The 25,490-nt window shown below is 37.3% G+C and overlaps 2 protein-coding genes and 1 pseudogene across 2 annotated transcripts; 2 read left to right on the top strand and 1 right to left on the bottom strand.

The window, feature by feature from the left end:
• Window positions 1-1,348: 1,348 nt before the first annotated feature.
• LOC147938700 (uncharacterized) lies at window positions 1,349-4,867 on the top strand. Its single transcript, XM_087465729.1, has one exon. It carries the CDS (start codon window positions 1,349-1,351, stop codon window positions 4,865-4,867), a length of 3,519 nt encoding a protein of 1,172 aa, XP_087321855.1.
• Window positions 4,868-6,575: 1,708 nt separating this feature from the next.
• On the top strand, window positions 6,576-8,699 carry LOC147938699 (uncharacterized; annotated as a pseudogene).
• Window positions 8,700-18,408: 9,709 nt separating this feature from the next.
• On the bottom strand, window positions 18,409-19,216 carry LOC104711299 (uncharacterized). Its single transcript, XM_019230309.2, has 2 exons — window positions 18,996-19,216; window positions 18,409-18,557 (listed from the first exon to the last, which is right to left on the bottom strand). The coding sequence occupies exons 1-2, from the start codon at window positions 19,196-19,198 to the stop codon at window positions 18,542-18,544; spliced, it is 219 nt and encodes a 72-aa protein (XP_019085854.1). The 5' UTR covers window positions 19,199-19,216; the 3' UTR covers window positions 18,409-18,541.
• Window positions 19,217-25,490: the final 6,274 nt, after the last annotated feature.

The raw sequence follows: 25,490 nt of genomic DNA, 5'->3' as shown, positions 1-25,490 counted from the left end.
GAATTGGTGATGTTGCTGCTGTTGACTTCGACGAGAATGCTAATTTAGTGGAGTTCGTGCGCATTTGTATCAACTGGAATGTTGACACACCGTTACGTTTCCAAAGAAATTTTCAATACGCGGGAGGAGAGAACACGATTCTGAAGTTCCGTTATGAACGTCTGAGAAACTTCTGCACAAAATGCGGAGCCCTGACTCACGACTCAAAGGAATGCCCTTTAACCTTTGATGATGCACCAGATGATGATGACAACCGTCCAAATGATGTCAATGATGGTGACGAAGATCATGACGAATATGATCCTTACTGTGGGTACAATCAGGAAACTTATGCCTCGGAGACACACACCTTGCAAACAATTGCTCCGGATGGTGAAATTCCTGGCCTGAAACGTGTTAATCATGAAAAGGAGTTTCTCATTAATGACTCTGATGACTCCTCTGTCCCAAGTGTTTTTGAAGACACTGAATTGACTGCAGAGCGACTAAGATATCTTTTGACAAAGTTTGCCAAGGGAAAGGGTCATCTCCTTGATGAAGGTACGTCTAACAGAATGCCGTTTGCTGTTGACAGGGACACGATCAATAACAAAAGGAAGATGACAACGATGGAAGGCTACTACCAACAAAAGGAAGCTGAGGAGGATCTGATGGTCATGAATCAGATCCGTAAGAAGGGAAGAGTGGAGTCTGCGGGTTCTTGTAGCGGTATTGGATTCGACGGAGCCGCGGGGGGGCCGGTTCCCCCAATGCCTCCATGAAGATACTCTCCTGGAACTGCCAAGGGCTCTGCTCATCTCAAACACAGAGTCGTTTAAAACGTTTATGTCATATTATTAAACCTAATGTTGTTTTCTTGTGTGAAACTATGAATGCTTGCTCTACTGTATTTGATTTTGCTTCTGTTTTAGGATTCAATAATGTAATAACTGAACCCCCTCTTGGTCGGAGTGGTGGTCTAGCTTTACTTTGGGCAAACGATGTCACGTTATCCACCTTGTCTCAGGATGAACGTATGATCGATGTTCATATTATGTTTAATAATAAGGGTTTCTACTTTTCTGGTGTCTATGGTAATCCAAATGCGAGTTTGAGAAATCTATTTTGGAACCAATTGGAATCTATACACTCAACTCGTAATGGTCCATGGCTTCTAGCTGGTGATTTCAACGAAATCATTGATAATTCTGAAAAAATTGGAGGTCCTATAAGGGATGAATACACCTTTAGGGATTTCAGGCATATGCTCTCTGTGTGTGATTTGTCTGACTTAAAATCAAAAGGTGATCGTTTCTCCTAGGTGGGAGAGAGAAGAGACTATACAGTTAAATGTTGCCTCGACCGAGTGATGAAAAATTCAGAATGGACTGCTCAGTTTCCAACTGCAGAGGCTGAATTCCTCGAATTTGATGGTTCAGACCACAAACCAATTCTCACAACAGTCCAACCTCGTGTTTCTTATACAACAAAAGCTTTCCGTTTTGACAAACGACTAACTGACATAGAAAACTTTGATAAAACTGTTGCACACGGATGGAATTCTTGTAAAAGCCTTAGTCACTACACGATAAGTGACCAAATCAACAACTGTCGAAGAGAGATGGCAAAAGAAAAACACAGAGCTAACCTAAACTCAGCAAAACGTATTGATCATTTTCAATACTTACTAAACCGAGCAATGGAGAGCACAAGCAAGGGAATCCGTCAACAAATACCATACTTGCAACGTGAACTTAATAAAGCATACACTGATGAAGAGTATTATTGGCACAATAAAAGTCGAAATAGATGGCTAAACCTTGGAGATCGAAATACAAGCTTCTATCATGCTAGTACAAAAACGAGATATGCTAGAAATTACATATCTACTATTCGTGATTCAAGAAACATTGATTACACGGGTGATCATCAGATTGGTGCTCATGCCCAAGATTTCTTTACTGCTATGTATACATCCAGCAGAGTTCCAGTATCACCAATCGATTTTGGCGATTTCCCCCCTACTGTAACTCCTGCTATCAATGATGAGCTTGAGAGGGAGTTTACTGCAGAAGAAATTTATGAGGCAATCTCTTCCATTGGAGATGATCGAGCACCTGGAGCGGATTGGCTAACTGCAAGATTTTATAAACATTATTGGCACATAATAGGACAGGATATAATTGCTGAGGTTAGAGAGTTTTTTGAGACATCACATATGAAATCGGGTATGAATCACACAAATATTTGCATGATCCCTAAGATAGAAAAACCCCAAACCCTATCTGATTATAGGCCTATAGCTTTATGTAATGTTCTATACAAAATCATCTCCAAATGCATGGTAGCCAGGCTAAAAAAACATTTGGATCATATAGTATCAGATTCTCAAGCTGCCTTCATTCCTGGAAGACAAATTACAGACAATGTAATGATTGCACATGAAGCGATGCACTCTCTCAAATCAAGAAAGCGAGTGTCAACAAACTATATGGCGATTAAAACTGATGTCACTAAAGCATATGATAGGGTTGAATGGAACTTCTTGGAGGTTACAATGTATCTCTTTGGCTTTTCAAAAAAATGGATTGATTGGGTTATGGCATCTGTGCGGTCTGTAAGCTACTCTGTTTTGATTAATGGTACACCATATGGTAATATTGTTCCCCAAAGGGGTATAAGACAAGGTGATCCTCTCTCACCTTATCTTTTTATTCTATGTGCTGACATTATGAGTCACCTAATTAGAACAAGAGTAAGATCCGGAGATATCAGAGGCATACGTATTGGTAATGGAGTCCCTCCTATCACCCATCTTCAATTCGCGGATGATTCTCTGTTTTTCTGTCAAGCAAATGCCCGAAATTGCAAAGCCATCAAAGAAGCCTTTGAAGTGTATGAATACTACTCAGGACAACAAATCAACACAAGTAAATCTCTTATTACTTTTGGTTCTCGCGTGAATGGTCAGCTACAGACTAGCCTTAAAACTATCCTTGCAATACCAAACAATGGTGGAGGGGGAAAATATCTTGGTTTACCTGAGCAGTTCGATAAAAAAAAGAGTGAAATGTTTCAATACATAATTGACAATGTCAAACAACGAACAGCTTCATGGAAAGGACGTCATCTCTCACCTGCAGGAAAAGAAATTCTCATCAAATCGGTTGCTCTTGCCATGCCGGTATACTCCATGTCTTGTTTTAAAATTCCTCTTGGTGTCATCTCTGAAATAGAGTCAGTCATCCAAAGATTCTGGTGGGAGAAGAGTAATCATGACAGGGGTCTACCTTGGATCGCATGGAAACGTTTACAATATTCAAAGGCAGATGGTGGATTGGGTTTTAAAAATCTTGAGCACTTTAACGATGCTCTACTTGCGAAACAAGCTTGGAGACTGATCCAGTACCCGAAATCCTTATTCGCTAGAGTTTTTAAAGCTAGATATTATAAGGATGATTGTGTATTAGATGCAAAAAAGAGAACAAATCAGTCATATGGTTGGTCATCTATCTTGGTTGGTCTGGAGTTAATCAAAAATGGATCGAGATATATTATTGGGAATGGTGAGTCAGTTCGTGTAAATTTGGATAACATCACAGTAACTAATCCTCCAAAACCTGTTCGAAGTATCACTCCGGACAAAAATTTCAAGATTTCAAAACTCATTTCTTCAAATCCGGCACATCAATACTGGGACAACAACAAGATAATGGATCATATTACACCTGCAGATCAAAACAAGGTTCTTAATATGTATATCCCTCAGAAACAAAGACCAGACAAGCTCATTTGGCATTATAATAAAACAGGGGATTACACTGTTCGATCCGGCTACTGGTTCTCAATGAATAACCCGGAAAAACCATGTGACTTGCCACCAAAACCTCATGGATCAGTACATTTAAAAAGACGAATTTGGAAATTAAACATCTTACCAAAGGTAAAACACTTTCTATGGAGATTGCTCTCACGCTCTTTGCCCACGACTACACGTCTTATCTCTAGGGGAATGAATATTGATCCTATATGCTCGAGATGTTTACGAGATGATGAGACAATTGAACACATCCTATTTTTATGTCCATATGCTGAATCCGTTTGGGAATTAGCAAATATACCGATACAGGCCCTGTATTTGCCTTCTATCTCTAGTGAATTCTTCTTAGAAGCGGTCTTTGCATTGCAAAATGATAATGAGGTTCCATTGGAAATGAAGCTACTACCTTTTTGGACTCTTTGGCATATCTGGAAGACAAGAAACAATTTCATTTTTGATGAAAAATCGGAAGACCCAAACCATATAGTATGGCGAGCTAGAGCGGATGTTCGAGAATGGTGTCGAGTTGTTTTACTTCCTCATGACCCTCCACCCTTGATATCAAAACCAACACACTGGAACAGGCCTCCTCAAACTATGCTTAAGTGCAATTTCGATGCGAGTTTTGATCCCATAACATATGAGACTCGAGGTGGGTGGATTTTACGTGATTACAGAGGAATATCTAATGGTTGGGGAGCTGCGAATATGAGATATGCTTCATCGCCTTTGGAAGCTGAGGGGAAGGCGCTACTGAATGCAATGCAACAAACATGGATACGGGGAATAAGACATGTCATATTCGAGGGTGATTGCGAGTTGCTTATTAAGATGATGAATAAATCAATATACATTGCTTCAATCGATGGTGTCTATCAAGATATATTACACTGGTCTCTGAAATTTGACAATACTGAATTTGTTTACACTCCAAGAAACTGTAATAGAACAGCTCATGTATTAGCAAAATTCGGTTGTAGTACTGATCTCTTTTATTCTTCTTGTTTCCATCCCCCTGTTTGGTTAACAGAAACTCTTTGTAACGATTACATTTTATCATCTATATAAATTCCTTTTTGATGAAAAAAAAAAAAAAAAAACTAGGATAACATGATATATTTACCCCTGATCCCTTTTCAAATTATTTTAGCAAAAAACTATGGTGTTTTACATGCTACAAAATCCAAAATCCAAACTACTAAAGTGCAGAAGTTACACATGTGTTGCATAATGAATATTATAATGATACGCAGTTGAGTTTTTACATGATTAAATGACAGTCGATCGGTTGCATAAAATTTTGTTTTTATACTCGTAGATAGATTAACCACACTCATCATTCTTACCAAATTTAATTTATGGTGAATTTAATGTTAAATTATATTTAAAAGAAAAATAATTTTTACCACAAGTGCATCATATAGTTGATAGGCTTTTGATGAAAGTTCAAAAGCTAAAAGCGTAGTCTGAAAATAAAGATTTTGATGAGAACTAAAGTTACAACACTTGTTCATATCGTCTATCACCTAGGAGGAGAAGAGATAAGAACCGGTCTCGTATTTCTCTTTCCACCATTGAAATTATCCGAGATATTGTGTTGGATGAGTGTCGATGACGTCTGGAGTTTTGCTCGCGCCAAATAGTGTAGATGGCACTTTGAAAAAGGTAACGTGCCGTGAAGCACTCAAGACGATCATGCCATTACCCGCAAACTGCGTTAAGAAGGGAGGATGTAGAATAAAGAGAATATGTGTGTGTCTTATTCATGAACGGTGTACAATGTTTATATACATGACACAATATTGAGTAATCCCTAAACTATACTTGCCAACCAAGATACTCTTGTCGAAGCCCATATACAGCCCAATATTCCCCCTCAAGATGGAGCAGGGAGAGACACCATGCCCAACTTGGACATTAGAAAACTAAACTGTTGAAAACCAAGAGCTTTGGTCAAAATATCATCTAATTGATCTTCTGACCGAACATGCGCTGCAGAAATGACTCCGTCTTGTATAGCATCACGAACAAAATGATAGTCTCTGTCTATGTGTTTGGTGCGTTCGTGGAGTACAGGATTCGCAGCAATGTGTAATGCCGCTTTATTATCACAAAACAGTCGTGTCAGAGCCTGTTGAGGAAAGCCAAGATCTTTAAGCAACCCGCGTGTAACATCAGTAATTTCTGGTTTGACCCGATTGATTTAATTAACGATTTGGACCGGTTTGGCTTAAGAAAAACCATAGAACCGGATTATTTAAGTGAGAAAACGACCTAGGTCGTGTTTTGTTGTTTGTCGCCGTTTAAACAAGAGAAAAGGAGAGAAAACATTGTTCTTGACACTACAAGAAAACATGGAATTGCCGACTGTAAGTTGCGACTTAAAAAGCAGTCGCTAAATTTAGCGACTGAATTGCGATTGTTTTGCTACTGCATGGCTACTAAAATAAAACAGTCGCCTAGTAGACGCCAATTCGAGACTGATGCATAATGTCGCAGTTTAGTCGCGATTTTGCGACTTATTTTGGAGACCAATTTTACAGTCACCAAAAATTGCGACTAAACTGTGACTCATTAGCGACTGTTATATTTAATTTGGGCCTTAAACAAAATTTGGGCCGTAACAAAACGGCGAAAACCCAAATCGATCTCATCGTCATCCCATGTTTACCCTAATCTCTCATTTTTCTTCATCCGCTGAAGCAAACCCTACTCCATTGCTCTCAATCGAGAAAACCCTAGATCTTCATCCATGTCCTAGTATCTCTCGATTTTGATGGCTGGAGTAAAGAAAAGAGGAGCAGGAAGAAGAAACCCCTCGAATCGAACCTCTAGAACCTCACAAACGGCGAATCGAAGACCTGCTACTCTTCCCAGCCAATATGCCTTCATGCCGGCGAACGAGGGAGATCCAGACACTGATTCTCAGGGAATTCCTGTCCCAATCCTCCAGCCTCCAGCAAGACCTACACCTTCTTACCGAGACTATCCACCTCCGACGAATCTGTGCCAGAACTCGAGGAGCTTTCCTGGAACATCCCCTGCCAGCGAAGCTCCAATCAGGCATCTTTTTCCCCAACCTCTCGCCTCCGCGACAAATCCACCAGAATTCTCGAGTCAACTTTGAGAGTCTCCTCAACCGTCAGTCACGAACCATCATCGACAGTCTCTTCAACCGTCAGTCACAAATCATCACCGACAGTCTCCTCAAGTCTCGAATCTACCTCGACAGTCTCCTCTACCTCGACAGTCTCCTCACGTCTCAAATAATCGACCACCCTCTTCTCAACCTGGTCAACCTCGAGCAGCTTCTGCATCGCATCACAGTTCTCAAGCGCAAAACTCATATGAGGAAGAAGCTGATTCTGAGGATGACGGTGTAAGGCAATCAAATCTCCCAGCTGATGTACTCGCTTCTTTGCATGACATGCTTGTCCAACAAGGCCGTGAGTTTTATACCACTGTCCTCTCTCCCTCATTAGAGCCTGGAACCACTTGGTAAGATTAGGATTTTTAGTTGATTCGATTAATTAGAATTTTACTTGAATTGATTAGAATTTTTAGGTTTGTTTGTGTTTGGAGATTTATTTTAGATTGATTAGAATTTTTAGGTTTGTTTATGTTTGAAGGTTTCGATTAGAATTTTACTTTTGATTTGTTTGTGTGTTTGTGTTTGAAGGTTTGGTAAAGACAAGTCATCACTTACCCGGAAGATTACAAAAGTGTTTACAAACAAGTTTGATGGTCCATTTTACAGTTGGGGTTGTGTTCCTACTGCAAGAAGAGAAAAATACTTCTTGGAATTCGCGGTAAACTTCTCCTCCTTTCAATTTGATTTCTGTATTTATAGTTTTTTTATCACTAACACTAGTCTACTTTTGTAGAAAACACACACCTGGGATCCCTCACTAACCGGTGTGGTTCAGCAAAAGTTCTATACCATTTGTCAAAACCGTATGAAAGACATGGTTTCCAAGGCAGCAGCTCAGTGAGATCAAGCAAAACCGAGTTGGATTGAGAAAACTCTTTGGAAAGAAATGTGTGACTATTGGAACACAGAAGAAGCCATGGCAAAGAGTGCAACCACTTCAGCAGCTCGAATGTCTGACCGTAATGGTCTTTGCCCTCACAAGCATGTATCAGGGCCGAAGTCTTACTTACAAATTGAACAAGAGATGGTGAGTTATCCTTTTCATTGTTTAATAAGTTACATCAGATGGTTCATTATCTAACCTTTTCATTGTCTAACTTTTCAGGAAGTGGAATTGGGAAGACGGCCAACTATTCCTGAAGTTTTCATCAGGACTCATACCAAAAAAGATGGGACTTTTGTGGATAAGAAGGCGCAAGCAGTTCATGAGGCATATAAGCAAAAAAGGGAAGCTAAGTTAGCTGCTCTGGACAATGACGACCAAGCTGATAGTACATCACGTCGATCGGAGCTATCTCACGAGGAGGATGATGAGCTCTTTCTTCAGGTAATGTTGCTTCTTTCTAATATGCATCATTACTTAAGTTTTTCATTGGTAAGTAATGATGTTAACTTTTTCTCTGTTTTGTTATGCAGTCTACTTTCATAAACGATAGAGGAACATACTTTGGGGTTGGAAGCCTAGGGAGTTACATCAACGGGAAGCGGAAGTTCCCTGGAAGCTCTTCTGCTTTCACAAGCCTGCAACAACAGCTTGAAGAAGCAAACCTCAAAATAGAGCAACAAGCAGCTCTACAAGCAGAGCATGACGCAGAGGCTTCACGGGTTGCAGCTGAGGCTTTACGGGTTGCATCTGAGCAACAAGCAGAGATCTCACGCTTGGTTAGCTTCCTCAAGACTAACCCAAACAATGTCGCCTACCTCGAGTCTCAAACCAATGACCCAAACCTTTTTGATGTTCAAAGTTAGGTTCCTTCACTATCCCTCCTTCCTTTATGATTATGAAAACTTTTGTAATATTTGTGACTTGTACTCTTGTTATGTTTGGATGTTTTCTACAACTACGATGTTGGATATAAAATTAAACTTATGTGTTTGTTTAATTTCATGTTTGTTATGTTTTAGTTATAGTTTTCATAATCAGTTTTGGTATTACAAAATCAAATAATTCGTTTTTACCAGAATTTTTTTAAAAACATGATAATTAAACAGTCGTAAAACAGTCACCGAAACATACACAAAACAGTAACCAAAACAGTCACAAATGAGTAACCATATCAGTCGCTAAAGCGTTGCAAATTCAGTCGCAACTTTAGCGACTGTTTGGCGAGGGAAGAACGACCACAATTATCAGTCGCCAATTAGTAACTCCATGTCGACTGTTTGACGACTGATTATTTTAACGACGCACTATTTAGCGACTACGTATTTCAGTCGCCAATCAGTCGTAACTAAGTAGTTTGCGACTGTTTAGTGACTGTTTTTGTAGTCGGCAAATCCATGTTTTCTTGTAGTGTGAGATTTTGAAGCTGTTTGGTGAGATTTCTTGGTGTTCTTGGGAGATCTGAAGCTAAGGAAGTGTTAGAAGCTTGCTGGGAGTGAGGGATTCGTCATTATTGGTCAGAAACTTCCTGCAAAGAGGTGAGTGTATGACCATGGCTTATCTAAGCCTGAGAATCCTTTGTTTGCTTGATTTGTTGTGTTTTGTGGTGTTGTTCTTGCTTGTGGCGGTTTTGTTATGGTTATAATAGGTTCCTGAAGCTTTTGGGTGAGTTTGGAACGGATTGGAGATGATTGGAAATGGAGATTTGACGATCGGCTTTGAGCAGAGGGGTCGGTGTCGATCGACACCAAGTGGGTGTCGGTCGACACCAACTTGTGTGTGCGATGTTTTCCGGGTTTGTTGTGTTTATTTGCTGTTTGTTAAACATTGGAATCTCAGTTGCTTGTGTGTATAGCCTAGTAGATGGGAGGATTGCCTCACTAAGTATTTATGATAATACTTACGCATCTCAATTGTTGTTTGTGGTGTGCAGGTATGAGACGTGGAATCGTGGCGATGAGGAGGAGGATGATCTAGGGTATCGTTTGTGTGTTGTGGTTTATATTGTTTATGTTGGAACCATGGATAGAGTTATGTTAGGTTGCTGGATAGAATAGTTAGGAATGTTATTGTATGGAGGTTATATATTTGAGATGACTAATGTTATATGTTTCCGATGTGCTTGTTATTGGATGTTAGTTTGTATTGTAGTTGGTTGGTAATGTGTAGGTTGTTGGTTTAATTAGGTAGGATGGGATGCTTAATTATATGTTATTATTATTATAATAAATAAAGGGTCGAGTCGTTTCACCACGCAACCAAACAATTTCCTTCAAAGCATCCGCCATGGAGCGATATTCAGCCTCCGCCGAAGACCGAGAAACTGCCTTTTGTTTCTGAGTTTTCCAAGAGATAGGACAGCCACCAAGAAACATGAAATAGACACTGAGAGAACGACGAGTTAAGGGACATGTTCCCCAATCAGAATCACAATATGCCGTGAGAATCAGCTCCGTATTAGAACGGAGTAAAATGCCATGGCCAACTGACCCTTTGAGATAACGAACCACTTGCAAGGCAGCATCCCAATGAGCTTCTCGTGGAGTCTTCATAAATTGAGACAAGATGTGAATAGGGTAGGTGAGCTCAGGTCGCGTTACCTTCAAGTAAATAAGGCGACCAACAAGACGCCGATAGCGAGCAGGGTCCGGAAGCAACAGACTCGCATCTAGGCTGAGCTGATGATCCTGAACCATAGGAATTTTAGACGGTTTCGTTCCCAAGAGCCCGGCTTTAGCAACAAGATCCTGCACATACTTCCGTTGAGATAAAAATATGCCTTCCGGACAACGAGCAACCTCAAAACCAAGAAAATATTTAAGCTTCTCAAGATCCTTTATGGAAAAACACTGACCTAAGTAATCTTTAAACTCTGTCAAAGAAGGTAAGTTGTTACCACAAACGATGAGATCATCAACATAAACCAGGACACGCAACTCGACAGCACCGCGTGTCTAGGTAAATAAGGAATAATCCGCGTAGGACTCTTTAAAACCATATTCAAGCAACACCATTCTTAGCCTTGCAAAGCAGCACCTAGAAGCCTGTTTTAAACCATATAAAGATTTATGTAAACGACAAACCTTATTGGGATGCTTATGATGAAAACCCATGGGCAACCGCATATAAACTTCTTCTTCAAGATCACTGTGAAGGAACACATTATTGAAGTCCATCTGATGAACCTCCCATCCTTTGGACGAGATAATTTGCATTAAACCACGAACAGTAGACATTTTTGCTACATGAGCAAATGTTTCCTCAAAATCTTTGCCGGCAACCTGTCTATTAATCTTGTACCTCTCAATAGACCCATCAGCGTTATACTTAATCTTGTACACCCATTTATTTCCAAGAGCTGTCTTCCCGGATGGTAAATCAACAATACTCCAAGTCTTAGCTTCTTCTTGTGCATCTACCTCATGAGTCATAGCACCGTTCCATCTATCATCTTTCACAACATCTTTAAAACAAGTCGGTTCTATGCCTGTAGTCACAGCTGCTAGAAATGCACGATGTGTAGGAGAAAATAAATCATCAGCGATGTAATGCGTGAGAGGATATTTCTCGTTACCTGGACCAGTGGACGAGGACTCGAAAGTGATTGGAGCGATGTTAGCGTGATGGGGGTCTTCAGCAACACAAGCACTATAAGTGACATAACCAGTCAATTGAGTATTAGGGAAATTTTGTCGTTTGCCTTTTCCTAATTCACCCTCCTCATCAAAAGAGAGAGTCTCACTAGTAGAACCAACAGCATCAACATCATCCAAAGAAACAGCAGGAACAACCATGTCCTGACCTGGAGAGAGCACGACCGTGTGATCGGGAACGGTAACCACCGTGGTATCTTGTGGGACATAGATTTCGGAAGATACAACGTCATGCGAAAGCGTAGGAGAAACCATACTAGCTTTGTGTAATGGTGGAAAACAATCATCACTAATTTCTTGTGTTCCGGAGCATAAACTGCCTGTTCCGATGTAGGTGAAGACTGGTCGGTATTGAGTAAAAAAGGAAAATCCATCTCGTCGAAAACAACGTCACGAGAGACCAAGAACTCATGAGTCATAAGGTCATACACACGCCACCCTTTCTTACCGAAGGGATAACCAACAAATACACAATGTCGACTTCGCGGCCCGAATTTATCCTTGTCGCGAGCTCGTAAGTGCACATAGCAAGAGGAACCGAACACCCGCATCTGATTGTAATCTGGTTTAGAACCGGTCAAAACTTCATAAGGAGACTGACCCTTATGTAACTTAGAGGGTGTGCGGCTGATAACATAAGCATAAGTGAGAATAGATTCCCCCCAAAACGAGACCGGCGAACCAGCTTGAAATAACAAGGAACGAGCCACATTAAGAATGTGACTGTGCTTACGTTCAACCCGACCATTTTGTTGAGGTGTGCTAACGCAAGAGGTTTGATGAAGGATCCCCTTACTCGCAAAGAACTTCGTCAAATACATAAACTCAATGCCATTATCACTACGCACTGTTTTGACTTGCTTATTGAATTGTCGCTTGGAGTAGGCACAAAATTTTTCCATAACACGTCTAACTTCAAACTTTTCCAACAAGAGATGCGTCCAAACGGATCAAGAAAAATCATCAACAATTGTCAAAAAATAAACAGCACCACAAGAAGATGAAACACGATATGGACCCCAAACATCAACGTGAATTAACTCAAAGCATCCCTTTGAAATATTTGAACTTTCATAAAAAAACATCTCTAGTTTGCTTAGCCCGGAAACAAACGTCACAAGGACTAGAACTAGCAGATTGCAAAACACTAGACAAAATGGGTAAAGAAGAAAGTACAGAAAACGCAGGATGTCCCAACCGCCTATGCCACAAAGTTTGATCAACTGAAGCTGCCGCACGAGTTACATTAGCCTTTGCCACATCCGTTAAATAGTAGACCCCATCACGCTCTTTCCCGGCTCCAATCAGAGTCCTCGTGAAACGGTCTTGTAAAATACAAAGAGTGTCGGTAAACAGTGCAAAACAATTCTTCATTTGTTTAAGAATCTGCGACACCGAGATCAAGGAACAATTATATTTTGGAATGTAAAGAACATCTAGCAAAAATACATTATCTGTAAGATGAAGAATGCCTTTACGCTTTGAAAACGTAATACTACCATCAGCAAACCCAACCGAGAAGGATGGTGTATCAACCAAATCAGTAAGAAGAGAAATATTTCCCGTCATGTGGTGGGAAGCACCGGTATCAATAATAACATCTCCAGGAATCTTACCAGAAAGTTTATCTGGATTGCTTTTCATTTTTTCAAGAGCAACCAAGGAAAGAGCTTTCCATTGTTCAAGAGAAAAATCGGAGATGGAAACGTTGGGACTTGTTGTGTAAGCAGAGACAGCTTGACCACGACCACGACCAACTCCTCTACCACGACCTCGACCAGTACCAGATCCTCGACCACTGTTCCGAGCATTGTGTTCCGTAAACCACTCAGAATATCCTACCAATTGCCAGCAAAACGACTTCTCATGGCCGGTCCGACCACAATGAGAACAGAGCAAGTGACGATCGCAAACAGAGGACTCCACACACTGGTCACCAGTAAGCAAACCAGAACCAACATCACGACGAGCAGCGAACCCAACGGCATCCTGCTGCTGTTCCCGAGTCTTAGCCGCCAAACGTCTATGTTCTTCACGTATAACACGCGAGTAAGCTTGATCCAAGGATGGGGAAGGACCCGCATCAACAATCGAATGTATCACATTCGCAAGCTTGGATTCATCAAGACCCATGACAAATTGATTCACCTTTTCTTCTTCTCTCTCTGTGGCAATATTTGCATAAACACCACAAGAACACACGGGTAGAGGCTTGTAAGTATACAAATCATCCCATAAAGTTACAAGCTTCCAGTAATAATCAATAACAGACTGACCCTCTTGTCGACAAAGAGCAATCTGAGAACGAAGGTGATTCACCCGAACTTTATTCCCAACTGAGAATCGTTTCTGCAAGGTCTCCCAAAGATCTCGAGCACTGGTATGAAACAAAACGGTAGAACACACACGAGGTGAGATCGATGTACGCAACCAACCAATAACCATGGAGTTCACAGAAGTCCATGTTTCCAAGTCGGAGCTATCAGCCCCTGGTCTCTTCAAGGAACCATCAATAAAGCCAGTCTTCTTCTTCGCACGAAGAGCATTGAGCATCTCGGAGGCCCATTCATTGTAGTTGTCTCCGGTTAAAGTAATCGCAGAGATCATAGCACTGGGGTTGTAATAACCCGTATCAAGAAGTACGTATCGGACGAGAAGACGTGCCAAGGACGTGCGAAGCCCTTGGAAGACGGAGAAAAGAAATCCTCAAAGATTGAATGAGTGACTTGCAAGAGAAGTCATCAAGTCCAAGAAATGGTCTAAGGAGGAAATGACCGTGGAGAAACGGACGTCAAATAACCATAGGACCGGAGTGGTCGGAATCACGGATGCAAGATCCGGAGACAGACGCAAAAGACCGAGGTTACGGACGAGAAGAGTCGGAGTTACGGATGAGAAGTCCGGGAACGGACGAGAAAGATTGAAGCCGCGGTCGGAAGGACCGGGGAGTGGCACGGAATCAATCCACATATGTTCAGTTTTGTTTTCGGTCACATGCGGGAGCTTAGGACGCAAGAGAGACGCGGACGGACGAGGAAGTGGAAAGGTCTCTCTGCATGCAAGAGAAATGCCACGTGTCGCGCGATTAAGTGTGCTCCGCCAGAGAGTGAGATACACACGCGAGTGAGTGAGAGTGTGCATTAGTGACATGCAGAATTTTGGACATTTTTCAATTGATTTTTGCCACCTGCCCAGCCAAGAGAACGAGAGAGAGGGCTATATATACCCCATCACTCTCTTATTTTCGACCAAAACTCTCTCTAGACAAATAAACTTTGCCAAAATTTTCTCTCAAATTTTAGGAAGAGAAAATCTCTTGATTTTTGACCAAGGAGGAGGAAGAAGGAGAGATCTAGAGGAAGGTGAAGCTCAAGATCTAGTGGAAGTGCTGTCAGATCGGCGTGGTGGGGGAGGTGTGGTGAAGCTCAATCGGCCAAGATCTACAAGCTAAGGTGAATTGAGGCTATGGTTGTAGATGTGTTGAGTGGTTGATTTTGTTAGGAGCAAGTGGAGATCTTGCTTAAGGAGGTGCTTTAGCTCTCTAGCTCTTGCATCGGCCTTGTGGTGTGGTTGATCTCTCTTGTTGCATGTAGATCTAGATGATTGCATGTAGTCAAGAGGGCTGTGGGGTTTTTTTTTATGCATTCTTGGGTTAGATTTGCATTTTTCAAACTAGTTGCAAGTGTGAAACACCTTGCATGCTAGATTTGAAGGGGTTGATGCATTCTTAGGGAAGAATGGCATTTTTAAAAATTAGCTGCAAGTGTGAAATGCCTTGCATGATTAATTTTTGAGGTTTAAGAATTTTTAAAATTGGAGAAAATAATTTTTAAGACTAGCTGCAAGTGTGAAATGCCTTGCATGTCTAGTTGGAGAATTAAAGAAGGGTTAAGCATAATTAAAATTAATTATTTTAATTTTTGCTTGAGTGGTTGTGGTGGTAATCCCTCGTAGACTGGATGAGAGATTGATTCATGAGTGGAAAATTTTTGGTTGGCCATGCGAGAATTTCCTGGGTGGAAAGAGCCGCATGAGGGCCCCAAAATTTGAGAAAAATATTCCCATGGTCTTGTTGTGAGATCAGACATAGTGAATCATTTTTGGTGAAGTCATGTGTGAATCTCCGAGGAAGAGAGAGCTGCATGCATGTGTTAAATTGGTGAAGTGTTACAAAAAAAATTTAATTGGAAGAATTAATTTATTTAAACCTAAAACTTTGGGGTGGGTGCATGATAGGGTTGCATGCATGTGTAGTATCTTAAGTTGCATGTGCATTTACCTTGAATCTTGAGCTTTGGGTGATTGTGTGTTTGACTGCTTGCTTGTTTACTTGCTTGCATGCTTGTTTCTTTCTTGCTTTGTATGATTGTGTGCTTAATTCTAGTGTGGTAGACATAGAGTTGAGTGCGTGTTCTAGCTAGAGTATGAGTCAGAGTCTCAGGTCGTAGCTAGAAGTCGATCTCTGTTCCCATCGTGTGTTGAGTGGTAAATTGTCCGGTGAGCTAATCCAAAGGGATCTCATGTCGGGACAATTTTTCGGTGTCTAGCTAGCTACTAGCCCGAACCGCATGACGATGCGGCGTGTGTGAGTCCGGTTGGTTACCTGTGTGGTTTCAACGCGGAAGTGTTGGTTCTCCGGTTGGTTACCTGTGTGGTTTCAACGCGGAAGTTTTGGTGAGTCCGGTTGGTTACCTTTGTGGTTTCAACACGGAGTGTGATGGGACAGAGAATCGAGGGGCCCTAGGATGTGTGGTTGGTTCCTAGAAAATGTTTCCTTAGGAAGTGTGTGTTGATCATGGTATGACTCAAGCGTTGATGGGATCCGCTTGATGGTCCTATTGCATGAGAAGTCTAGGGTGATCAAGTGAGTGATGCACCGCTAGCAGTTCCACCTAGCAGTGATTGCGGGTGTGGTGGCGTGAAGGCCAAGTTAGATTGAGAGGTCTAGAAGAGCCAAGTGTCTTGATTGTTGTCTAGATTGATTGTGTGATTGCTTGCTTGGTTGATTGATTGCTTGTTGCTTTTTTGTTACGCTTCCGCTTTGCATGCTTTGTTGGGGTTGTTTGGGGTAGATGGATGAGATGAGCTAGCATGTTAGCGGATAGCATGTAGTTAGATGCCCAACTCACTGAGTAATCCTAGATTACTCACTCCTCTCCTCCATTATTTTTCTTGCAGGGAAAGTAAGTGGGTAGAGTTGGATTAGGAAACCGGATAGGGTGTTTTCGTGCTGTGTTACAAAATCCGTGTTTCTTGAACTTGATGTTTTATTCGATTGGATCCAACTAATTTCTGAATGTTTTCATTAAATGTGAACCTTGCAAGTATATATGTATTAAATCGTGTTATTTTATATACATTCAGACAAGTAGTATGGTATGGTCTAGTCCGGACCAGCACAACGCCGCGCGCGTTCCATAGGGTTGCAAAGCCTGAGGAGCGTGCGTAGCGGATGGGTGACTGCCGGCAGACCGGCTGGGGATCCTAATTCGTTGGTAGAACCTCGGCTAGACTGCGGGCAGTCGACCTACGTGACACCCTCCCGGGCTGCGTCCCGCGGTTTGTCCGGCCGAGTGACGGGGTTGCGGTCCGGAGGGGTTATAGGGGTTGTCCGTAGAAGACGTAGAGTACGAAGACATCGTCGTGTTATCGCCGCCAGTCGAACCGAGGGTTGCGAGAGCTCCAGATGTCGAGAGAGATTGTGTTCCTTGTGTAGCCATAACTTGTGTGGAGAAAAGAAAACAACCAGAAACTCAAAAAAAAATAAGATCAACCGATGAAACAAGAAGACAAAATAGAGAGATCAACCGATCAAACAAAGAATAAACAAAAGAGAAGAGATCAACTGATCGAAAATTGAGACACAAAGGATTTTAAGTTTCAGGATTTTGCTCTGATATCATGTAGAATAAAGAGAATATGTGTGTGTGTCTTATTCATGAACGGCGTACAATGTTTATATACATGACACAATATTGAGTAAACCCTAAACTATACTTGCCGACCAAGATACTCTTGTCGAAGCCCATATACAGCCCAATAGAGGATTTTTTGATATGAGGATGTTTCTTGCGGTAGCTCCCCAAATCTCTGAGCCAAAGCTACATGAGAAGAAAAGATTGTTTCTAGATTCCAGAGTACTATTGCAGAGGGCACATGTACCTGAAGCTCCAGTATTCCATTTGAGTATGCGGTCCCTTGTTGATAGTCTGTCTTGCACAGCAAGTCAAGTACAAAAAGAGAACTTTGGTGTGGCGTACATGAAGAAGACCCCATGATGCCAAGGCACAATCGTTTCTCTTGTGCGTATATGATTCCACGTATCTTTGAGTATTAAAAGTGGCTCTGTAGACATCATTCTTACCATTATATGGTGAAACAAATCATTATATATCGCCAGTTCGCCACCATCGTCTAACAAAGGTAATAGTATAATATTACACTAGGAATGTTGAAAGCTTGCGTCTCGTACTAGTTCAACTCCTCGCATCATCTGTTAGTTGATCCTAAATTTGCATATCGATTGTCAATATATATGATATACTATAATAGAATATTATGAGTATAGCTTTAACAAAATTAAAAAATATATATATATATTATGAGGAGACATAATATAAATTTCATCATTAGAGTTTGATTTAAGAGATTTGGTTTTCTTTTATAATCCCAAAACATGATCACAAATTTGAAATCCAAATGCTGAAAATTTGTCGTCTGCATACGCGTGGGAGGAGGATTAGAAATTGCGCGAAATAGTGCTCATTGCTAATTTTAATGTTTACTTAAGTAGAACTGTAGAACTTATTTTTATTGATTTAAATTAACCATTTGGGACAGAAAAAAATTATATGCATCAACTATTTAGTCAATGTTTCCGTTCTTTATACTTTTTGGAACACTCTTTGTATGAATTATTCCGTAAAGCCAAAATTTAAAGTTTTTATTTAATTCTTGCTGTAAAAAAAAAAAGTTTTCATTTAAATGATGCTTTTGATCAGCTTACAAATATATCAATAATATTCTTCATGTTTCTACTCTCTGATGTTTCTCATTCATATAGCCTCCATCCTGCAATATCCCCATATAATTAAAGGGAAACCATTGTCACTTTATATACACACAACACAAGAAAATACAGTCATATGTGGATAGTTGTTTCAAACAGAAGTGTATTTTTTTCTAGTAAAACAAAACACAAGTATTCAAGTTTGTAGTTGTACTTACTAATTTAGAGATCTTGGTGGAATTGCCACATATGAAATTGAGCACAATTTTGCAAAGAAATAGCCCATAATGATATCTTTATTTTTCAAAATATAATTTCTATATATCATAGAATTTTTTAGTATAAACGTAAAACATAAACTAATATTTTTTGTTTAAGTTAATTTTATGATATATTTTTTTAATAAACATCTCTTACGGAAAAGCATAATAATATGAAATTTAAACAGAAAAATAATAATAACTCAAACTCAATGTAAAAAGTAGTGAAGAGATTATTACTGCAATGATTGAGATGAATGACTTGGTGGTTTGTGGCAGTGCTCGCGTATACATGGGTCGATACATGTACTTGGAGGCACATAAAGGCCACCGCACTTAAGCTCGCACTTGGTCTCACATGAAACTCCTTCTACTTCTCTTCCCATGGTTGCTATTACTACCGCCACCAAAAACATTAATAGAATGCATTTTCTCATCGTCATTTCTCTCAAGTCTTTTTATTTTATATAATAGTTTATGTGTATATATTTGTTCTATACAAATTTGTATGTACGTATATATATACACACAGATGAAATGAGCAAACCTTGATTTGGTATATATGTTCAATTCGGAAACACTATAGCGGGGGTGTATTGTAATAAAGATTTTAGAAGATTTTTTAAGATGATTTTAGTTTTATTCCAAATCATCTTGTTATTCAATTTGTGATTTTAAAATCTTTTGTCATATCCTATGTTATCGAACTTGACATTTATGTAAAATCATTCAAAATAACTCACAATATCTTGTTATTCAATTAATAATTTTTAAAAAACATATCAAATCTACTGTTCTTCAAACTTCACAAATTCTTTTCTAAAATTATACTGAAAACTGATTTTGAGAGATTTTGGATATCTTTTTACTTGAAAAATAGGAATGAACAAATCACACCTCCATATGTGAGATTTTGAAGAATTTGAAAAAAGAATAAAAAAAAATCACCTAAAACATGAATTAAAAAAAATATATCATCCTTCTTCACACTCCCAAAAACTGGGTTTACAAAAGACATATCATCGTTCTTCACTTTTCATTTCCGGAAAAACCAAGTGTTTACTTTAAACAAGTCTCAGCATTCCTATTAGCTTTGAATATCAAATTATTAGGGTCCGAAAAAAGTTATATAATTATTAACAACTTCTTCTTCAATGCAAATATTCTTGTATCAAGTTCTCAATTTTTAAATGTTAATCCATGTTTCACAAAGAGAATTTTTGGACAGAGTCGTTTACAAGCTCATAATAAGATCATATGACCAATTGGAAAAGTAACTATTTTATCAATTTGATTTTCTGCATCTGTAAATATGTATCATCGATTCTGTAAGTTAACTTTTTGTTAAATTGCTTCGAAGGATTATTAATAATCTGAATTCAATTCTTCATCTTGTTGTTTTTATACTTTTGTTTTTTTTTTGTCTCCTCTAGACACATGTGAGTTTACCGTTTTTATTTTGTTGATCTTTTTTGTGTGAGAAAGCTTTAGAATAAACTAGACCATTGTTCTATCTTTGACTTTCTTTGAAATAAGATTTACTTTGAATATGTTTTTATCCCATATAGTATAAGATATGTACATTTTATATTGATAAAACTGTTTTAGAAAGTACCAAAATTATTTTTCGTTTAAACAAAAATTAATCTAGAGCACTGTCTACAAAATACAAATTAATTATTCATAGGTTTTTAAAAAAATTTAAAAGACTTTTAAATAAATGTTGTTACATAATTCATTTGAAACTTAACAAAATTTTATGAGTCCAAACATTTTAGATAACTGAAATTATGAGTTACATCTCTATTAAATTTTCTTGTTTCATTTAACATTTTAAAATAACTTCATTTTCATATAAAACATAAAACCAAAAGAAAAAAAGCTAGCATCGTTTGAATGTACGTACTACATAGAACTTTTTTTTTTTTTTTTTTTTTGGACAAACAACGTACTACATAGAACAAGATCAAAAATTAATCCTTGATAATTTATGGTTAATAAGTAAGGTTTTACCAATATCTTTTTGAAGTTAAATTCCTATGTTGTTTTAACAAATATTTCTTTCTGAAATGTCGATGAGATTACTTTTATAAAATATTTCTTAAATTCTAAAATAAATAAGACAAACATGTTTTTATAGTCATAACGTACGTATTTAGTGCTTACTTATTCTTATAAATAAAGTTGACCTCCTTTAAAAAGAAAGAAATCATATGCAATATTTTATAACGGATTGAAATACCAATTTACGTTTGTTTTCTTTGATCATCTTCCCTTTTTACACATTTTGACTGCTCATAAAAAGTTAACATGATATTCCTCTTTTCTCATTGTGATCTATGCTTGACAAGTTATGAACGACTAGACTTTATTATTATACTAGATTTTAACTCGCGGTATACCGCGTGCATATAATTTTTATTATTATTTATATTTTATATTATATTTATTTGTTAAATATTGTATGTTTTGCAAATAGAGAAATAATTAAATTTCCTGACCGTTTGTGCGGCTAAATGTTTATATTAATTTCTTAACCCGTAATATATTTCATGACCATTTGTTTGTTTATATTTAGTTTTTTTTTGTTTAGTGTTTGAGATTCTATTTTATTTTTAATTATTATAACAAAAAAGAAGAGATCTAAATACATAGTAAGTCATTTATACGCTATGATTATGTCATATTTTCCTAATAATTTAATTATTCTATCAAATCTTAGTAAAATCAACTTGATTTTATATGTCAAATATTCTAATATTAACAGTGTTGACAAATAATAAAATGAGGATTTAATCCGTGTTAGCATAGATTTAATAATAAACGTATCCTATTTATAACTCATCTATATATATAAAGTTACATTTCCTCACTTCTCATGCTGCCACATCAGCAACTCATTCTTTTTATTTGGACATAATCCTAAACACTAATCCACTATGTAGCTTCTAATCCATTCATTCATAACAATTTAAAAGCCCATATTAAACCCAAATGTTTTAAAGAAATGAATATTTTAAAATAGTAAAAATAATACTATTGATTTATTTTAGTAATAATATTATTATTCAAATTTTAACCAAAAATATCATATTCCAAAATTTAGAATGAGTTACTAAGTTTTAGAATATAAGTAAGATTTTAATACATGTGGAGTAAAAAACAATTTATGTAATTGTATTTATAAAATTCTAAACATAAAAATAAAATTGAAGTGAAATATTAGTTTCTAAGAAACAATTTCACTTATAGAAAAATAAAAGATTAATTATTTAACTCAACTTAAAAGTTTTGATCTAAAACAAAGATATTGTAAGAGTCACAATTTTTTTTTGGGAAAAACTATGAAAAAGAATCTTGAAAAATTAATCCATCTAAAAAAACACAAAATCAATGGTCACAATATATAGAGAAAATGATATGTAAGTCGTTATTAAAAAGTGACATGTATAGTATATCTCAGAATGCATATTATCAACCGGAGCTAAAATTCTATAACATAATAAATAAAAATATATATAAAACATGCTTGAGATTTTATCAATTTATGATCAAATGCTTTTAACCAAAAACATTGCCAGAAATAACATATTACTAAAGTACACCATGTTTTTTATAAAAGACGAAGCTGAGGTTGCATCACAAAATTAACATATGAAAATAACATATGAAGGGTTTTAGACATATATGTAACTTGGATTAGTGAACGGATGTCGGGTTTAATCATTTCACCATTTACGCATTCTTGACTTGGTCGGAAATTCTATTATGACAGGCGATGCACTTGGATAACTCCGTTGTAGTGACATAACAGTAAAAGTGTTCATCAAACTTTGTATATTTACATTTAATGTGGGATATCGATATATTTAAATGATTTCTATAATTAGGTCAATGATCGACCTTCGGTGTTAGAAATTTTAAAATGATGTTTTCATTGGATATAAATATGAAATGTACTCTTCGAGGGAGATTCTTTAAATCATTTTTTGTTACTACGTTATATATTATTGATTTACCAGAAAAACATTACTGCAACACTAGACAATATATATATATATATATATATATATATATATATTATATATATTAGTAAAATAAGTATGACTTTTATTTGGATTTATCTTTTAAACTTTAAATGACTAATTATATTTATATTCAATGATTTTTATTCCTAAAAAATTTAAACTAAAATCCCTTGCAAATAAATATAACAAATAAACATTATCTTCAATAATATATATGTTGTATGTTACTTAGTAAATAAGTTTAGTGTTTATATAGATTTATACTCAAAAATTTCAATAAATATATTTGAGCTCAAAAATTTATATTGATAAAAAATATTTTAAATTAAAATCCCGCGCGTGCGCGGGTTCAAATTCTAGTCTACTATATAACCATATTATGTAGCTTTTTTAAAAAATTTTACATATTCGTAATATTTTAAAATTTTATTAAGCTTATAGAAATTAATTATAATATTTAAATAAATGTGAATCGGAGTTCTTCTTACGTTAAGAATCAAACCTCACAGGTTTTAGAAAATAAAATAGGAATCAAATTGTAATTTTCTTTGTTTGCAAAAGATTCAGAGATAGAATATCTTAAATACATAATAGAATGTGTGATTAAATATATCATAGTTTACATATTGAATATGCTCTAATTTTTTAGTTGGAATGTTATGTAAAATATTTAGGAAATAAAATCTGAAATAATGCTATTTTTGGAAATTTTGTAGGGATTCATTTTGTAAATAAGTACAAATAAAAGGGTAGAACCCAAAATGTACTTAAAAATGTATTTATAGATAGATATGCACACAATCTCTCCTTTGTGACCACTTTTTTTTTGTGAAATAATCTTTCAATCTTCTTAGAGAAAATCTTGAAAAATTCACCAAAAATTGGAACAAGTTGAATGAGAAGAGGCTAAAACCAACAAAGCGACTGGATCATAATCTCTTCATCTATCAAAATAAGTTTTGTTGAACCTTAAATCAATTGGAAAGCCAGCTCGGATAAGGGAAACACTCATCAGAACACAATTTTTATACCGATGTGATCTTGGTTCCTTGATGATGCAAGTATTAACTTCACTCCCACTTTCCTCTTCAATTGTCATCTGTACGTGGTAGTTGCAAGAAATGCAAACCCATGGGCACGCACTTAATTAACATACATGCATGCGGTAGTAAAGTAAACCCCAAAGTGTAAGAGTACCTATCTAGAGAGAGCGCACCAACCTGCAACCGATTCACACAAAGTCATATAACTTAGTTAAGCCAAAAAGGCTGCATATATGAACGTAGTCAATATTGCATTATTGGATATATGAGTTCAAGTCCTAAAGACAGTATGCGATGCCAGTGTGTCTACCATCATATCCTCTAGTGATGCGAGGCGAAGTAAAACAGAAACCTCAAGATAATCTGAATGCTTTTCGGATGTAACAACTGAGGCTGTGTCATTCTCGGCGTCGAATAGATTTATTGAGAACTTAACATCAAATGTTGCTTACATGCGTCGATTTGACTGCTAACTTTGAAGATGTAATAATATCATTTATTCCTTATCACAACCACTTACAAAACGCTAGGTGAGTGAGCTTCACTCTATGGATCTTGCACCTCCTCTACAGACCTCATAGCGTCTGTCCACAAACTCAATAGCGTTTGCTTACAATCAACAACAAATACAGGCACAAACATTCATGCGCATTAACAGTCCTATTTATAGCTTGTACCATCTGCTATAATTCCTTACTGCCTCTTCTGTAGCTCTTATTTTCTCTAGCAGCTCATGTTGGCCAGCTCAGCAAAACTAGTGAGCTAGACGTTCTCTACCCTCTCCTTACATTTTCTATCATTGACACATCTACTTGTAAACACTATAACTGTAGGAGCTTCCAATGCATGAAAAATAAACAAAAATGAGACAGAAAAAAATCATCTAATAAGAATTTTGGTGAAATCGATGTCTAATGATAGAAAGAACTGACTTTGTTGCGCTTGTACCCTATTGAGATCATAGAAGAGAAATTACAAACCTAAACAAATTCCTGCCTCCAAAACCATTGGGTGGTAACAAGTTTTGTGCTAAAAACATTGCTTAACCCTAGAAACACTAACATAGCTGTTTACAGCTTCTAAGCAATGTTTTCTCGGTTTTAGCTTGTTTTCTCGGTTTAGACTGTTTTGGTACAAAATGGGTATAAGTGTTTTTTAAACTCTCTAAATCCATCTCAAACTCTTATAATTAGTCAGTTGCATTAGATTAAGACACCTTTTAACCCTAGAAACACTAACAAAGCTGTTTACAGTTTCTAAGCAATGTTTTCTCGGTTTTAGTCTATTATTTTAAACAATCTAAAATATCATTTTTTTTTTTGTTTGGACTAATCATAGTACCTTGAAACCTCAAAGGCTTCTTGCCATTTCACCCAATATAAAAGCCTCTAGCTTTTTCTTCAGTTTTAGAGTATATACGCTAATGGAAGTGATACAAAGTGTGTGCAACTTCCTCTTTTTGCATCTCTAGAAAACAGGGAAACGCTTTCTTTATCTTGTCAATCGTATTTATACCTGAAGATCAAATCAAGTTCCATCTCTTGTTGAAAAGATACTAGAACTAGAAGCCATATCCATCAATCCAGATAAGGAGTACACTTGAGAACAAGAGCATTATGAGAATACATGTTAGAACCGAACATGATATTTCAGAAACATGGCAA

This window comes from Camelina sativa, chromosome 9, assembly GCF_030686135.1.
Source record: "Camelina sativa cultivar CO46 ecotype springtype chromosome 9, ASM3068613v1".
Lineage (NCBI taxonomy): Eukaryota > Viridiplantae > Streptophyta > Magnoliopsida > Brassicales > Brassicaceae > Camelina > Camelina sativa.
The sequence above is the reverse complement of the archived record's forward strand: the minus strand, read 5'-3'. Positions and strand labels throughout refer to the sequence as shown.

Bases quoted from the DNA above. Each gene is read 5' to 3' on its own strand.
- LOC147938700 (XM_087465729.1), top strand. From the start codon at position 1,349: ATGAAAAATTCAGAATGGACTGCTCAGTTTCCAACTGCAGAGGCTGAA.
- LOC104711299 (XM_019230309.2), bottom strand. From the start codon at position 19,198: ATGACGATGAGAAAATGCATTCTATTAATGTTTTTGGTGGCGGTAGTA.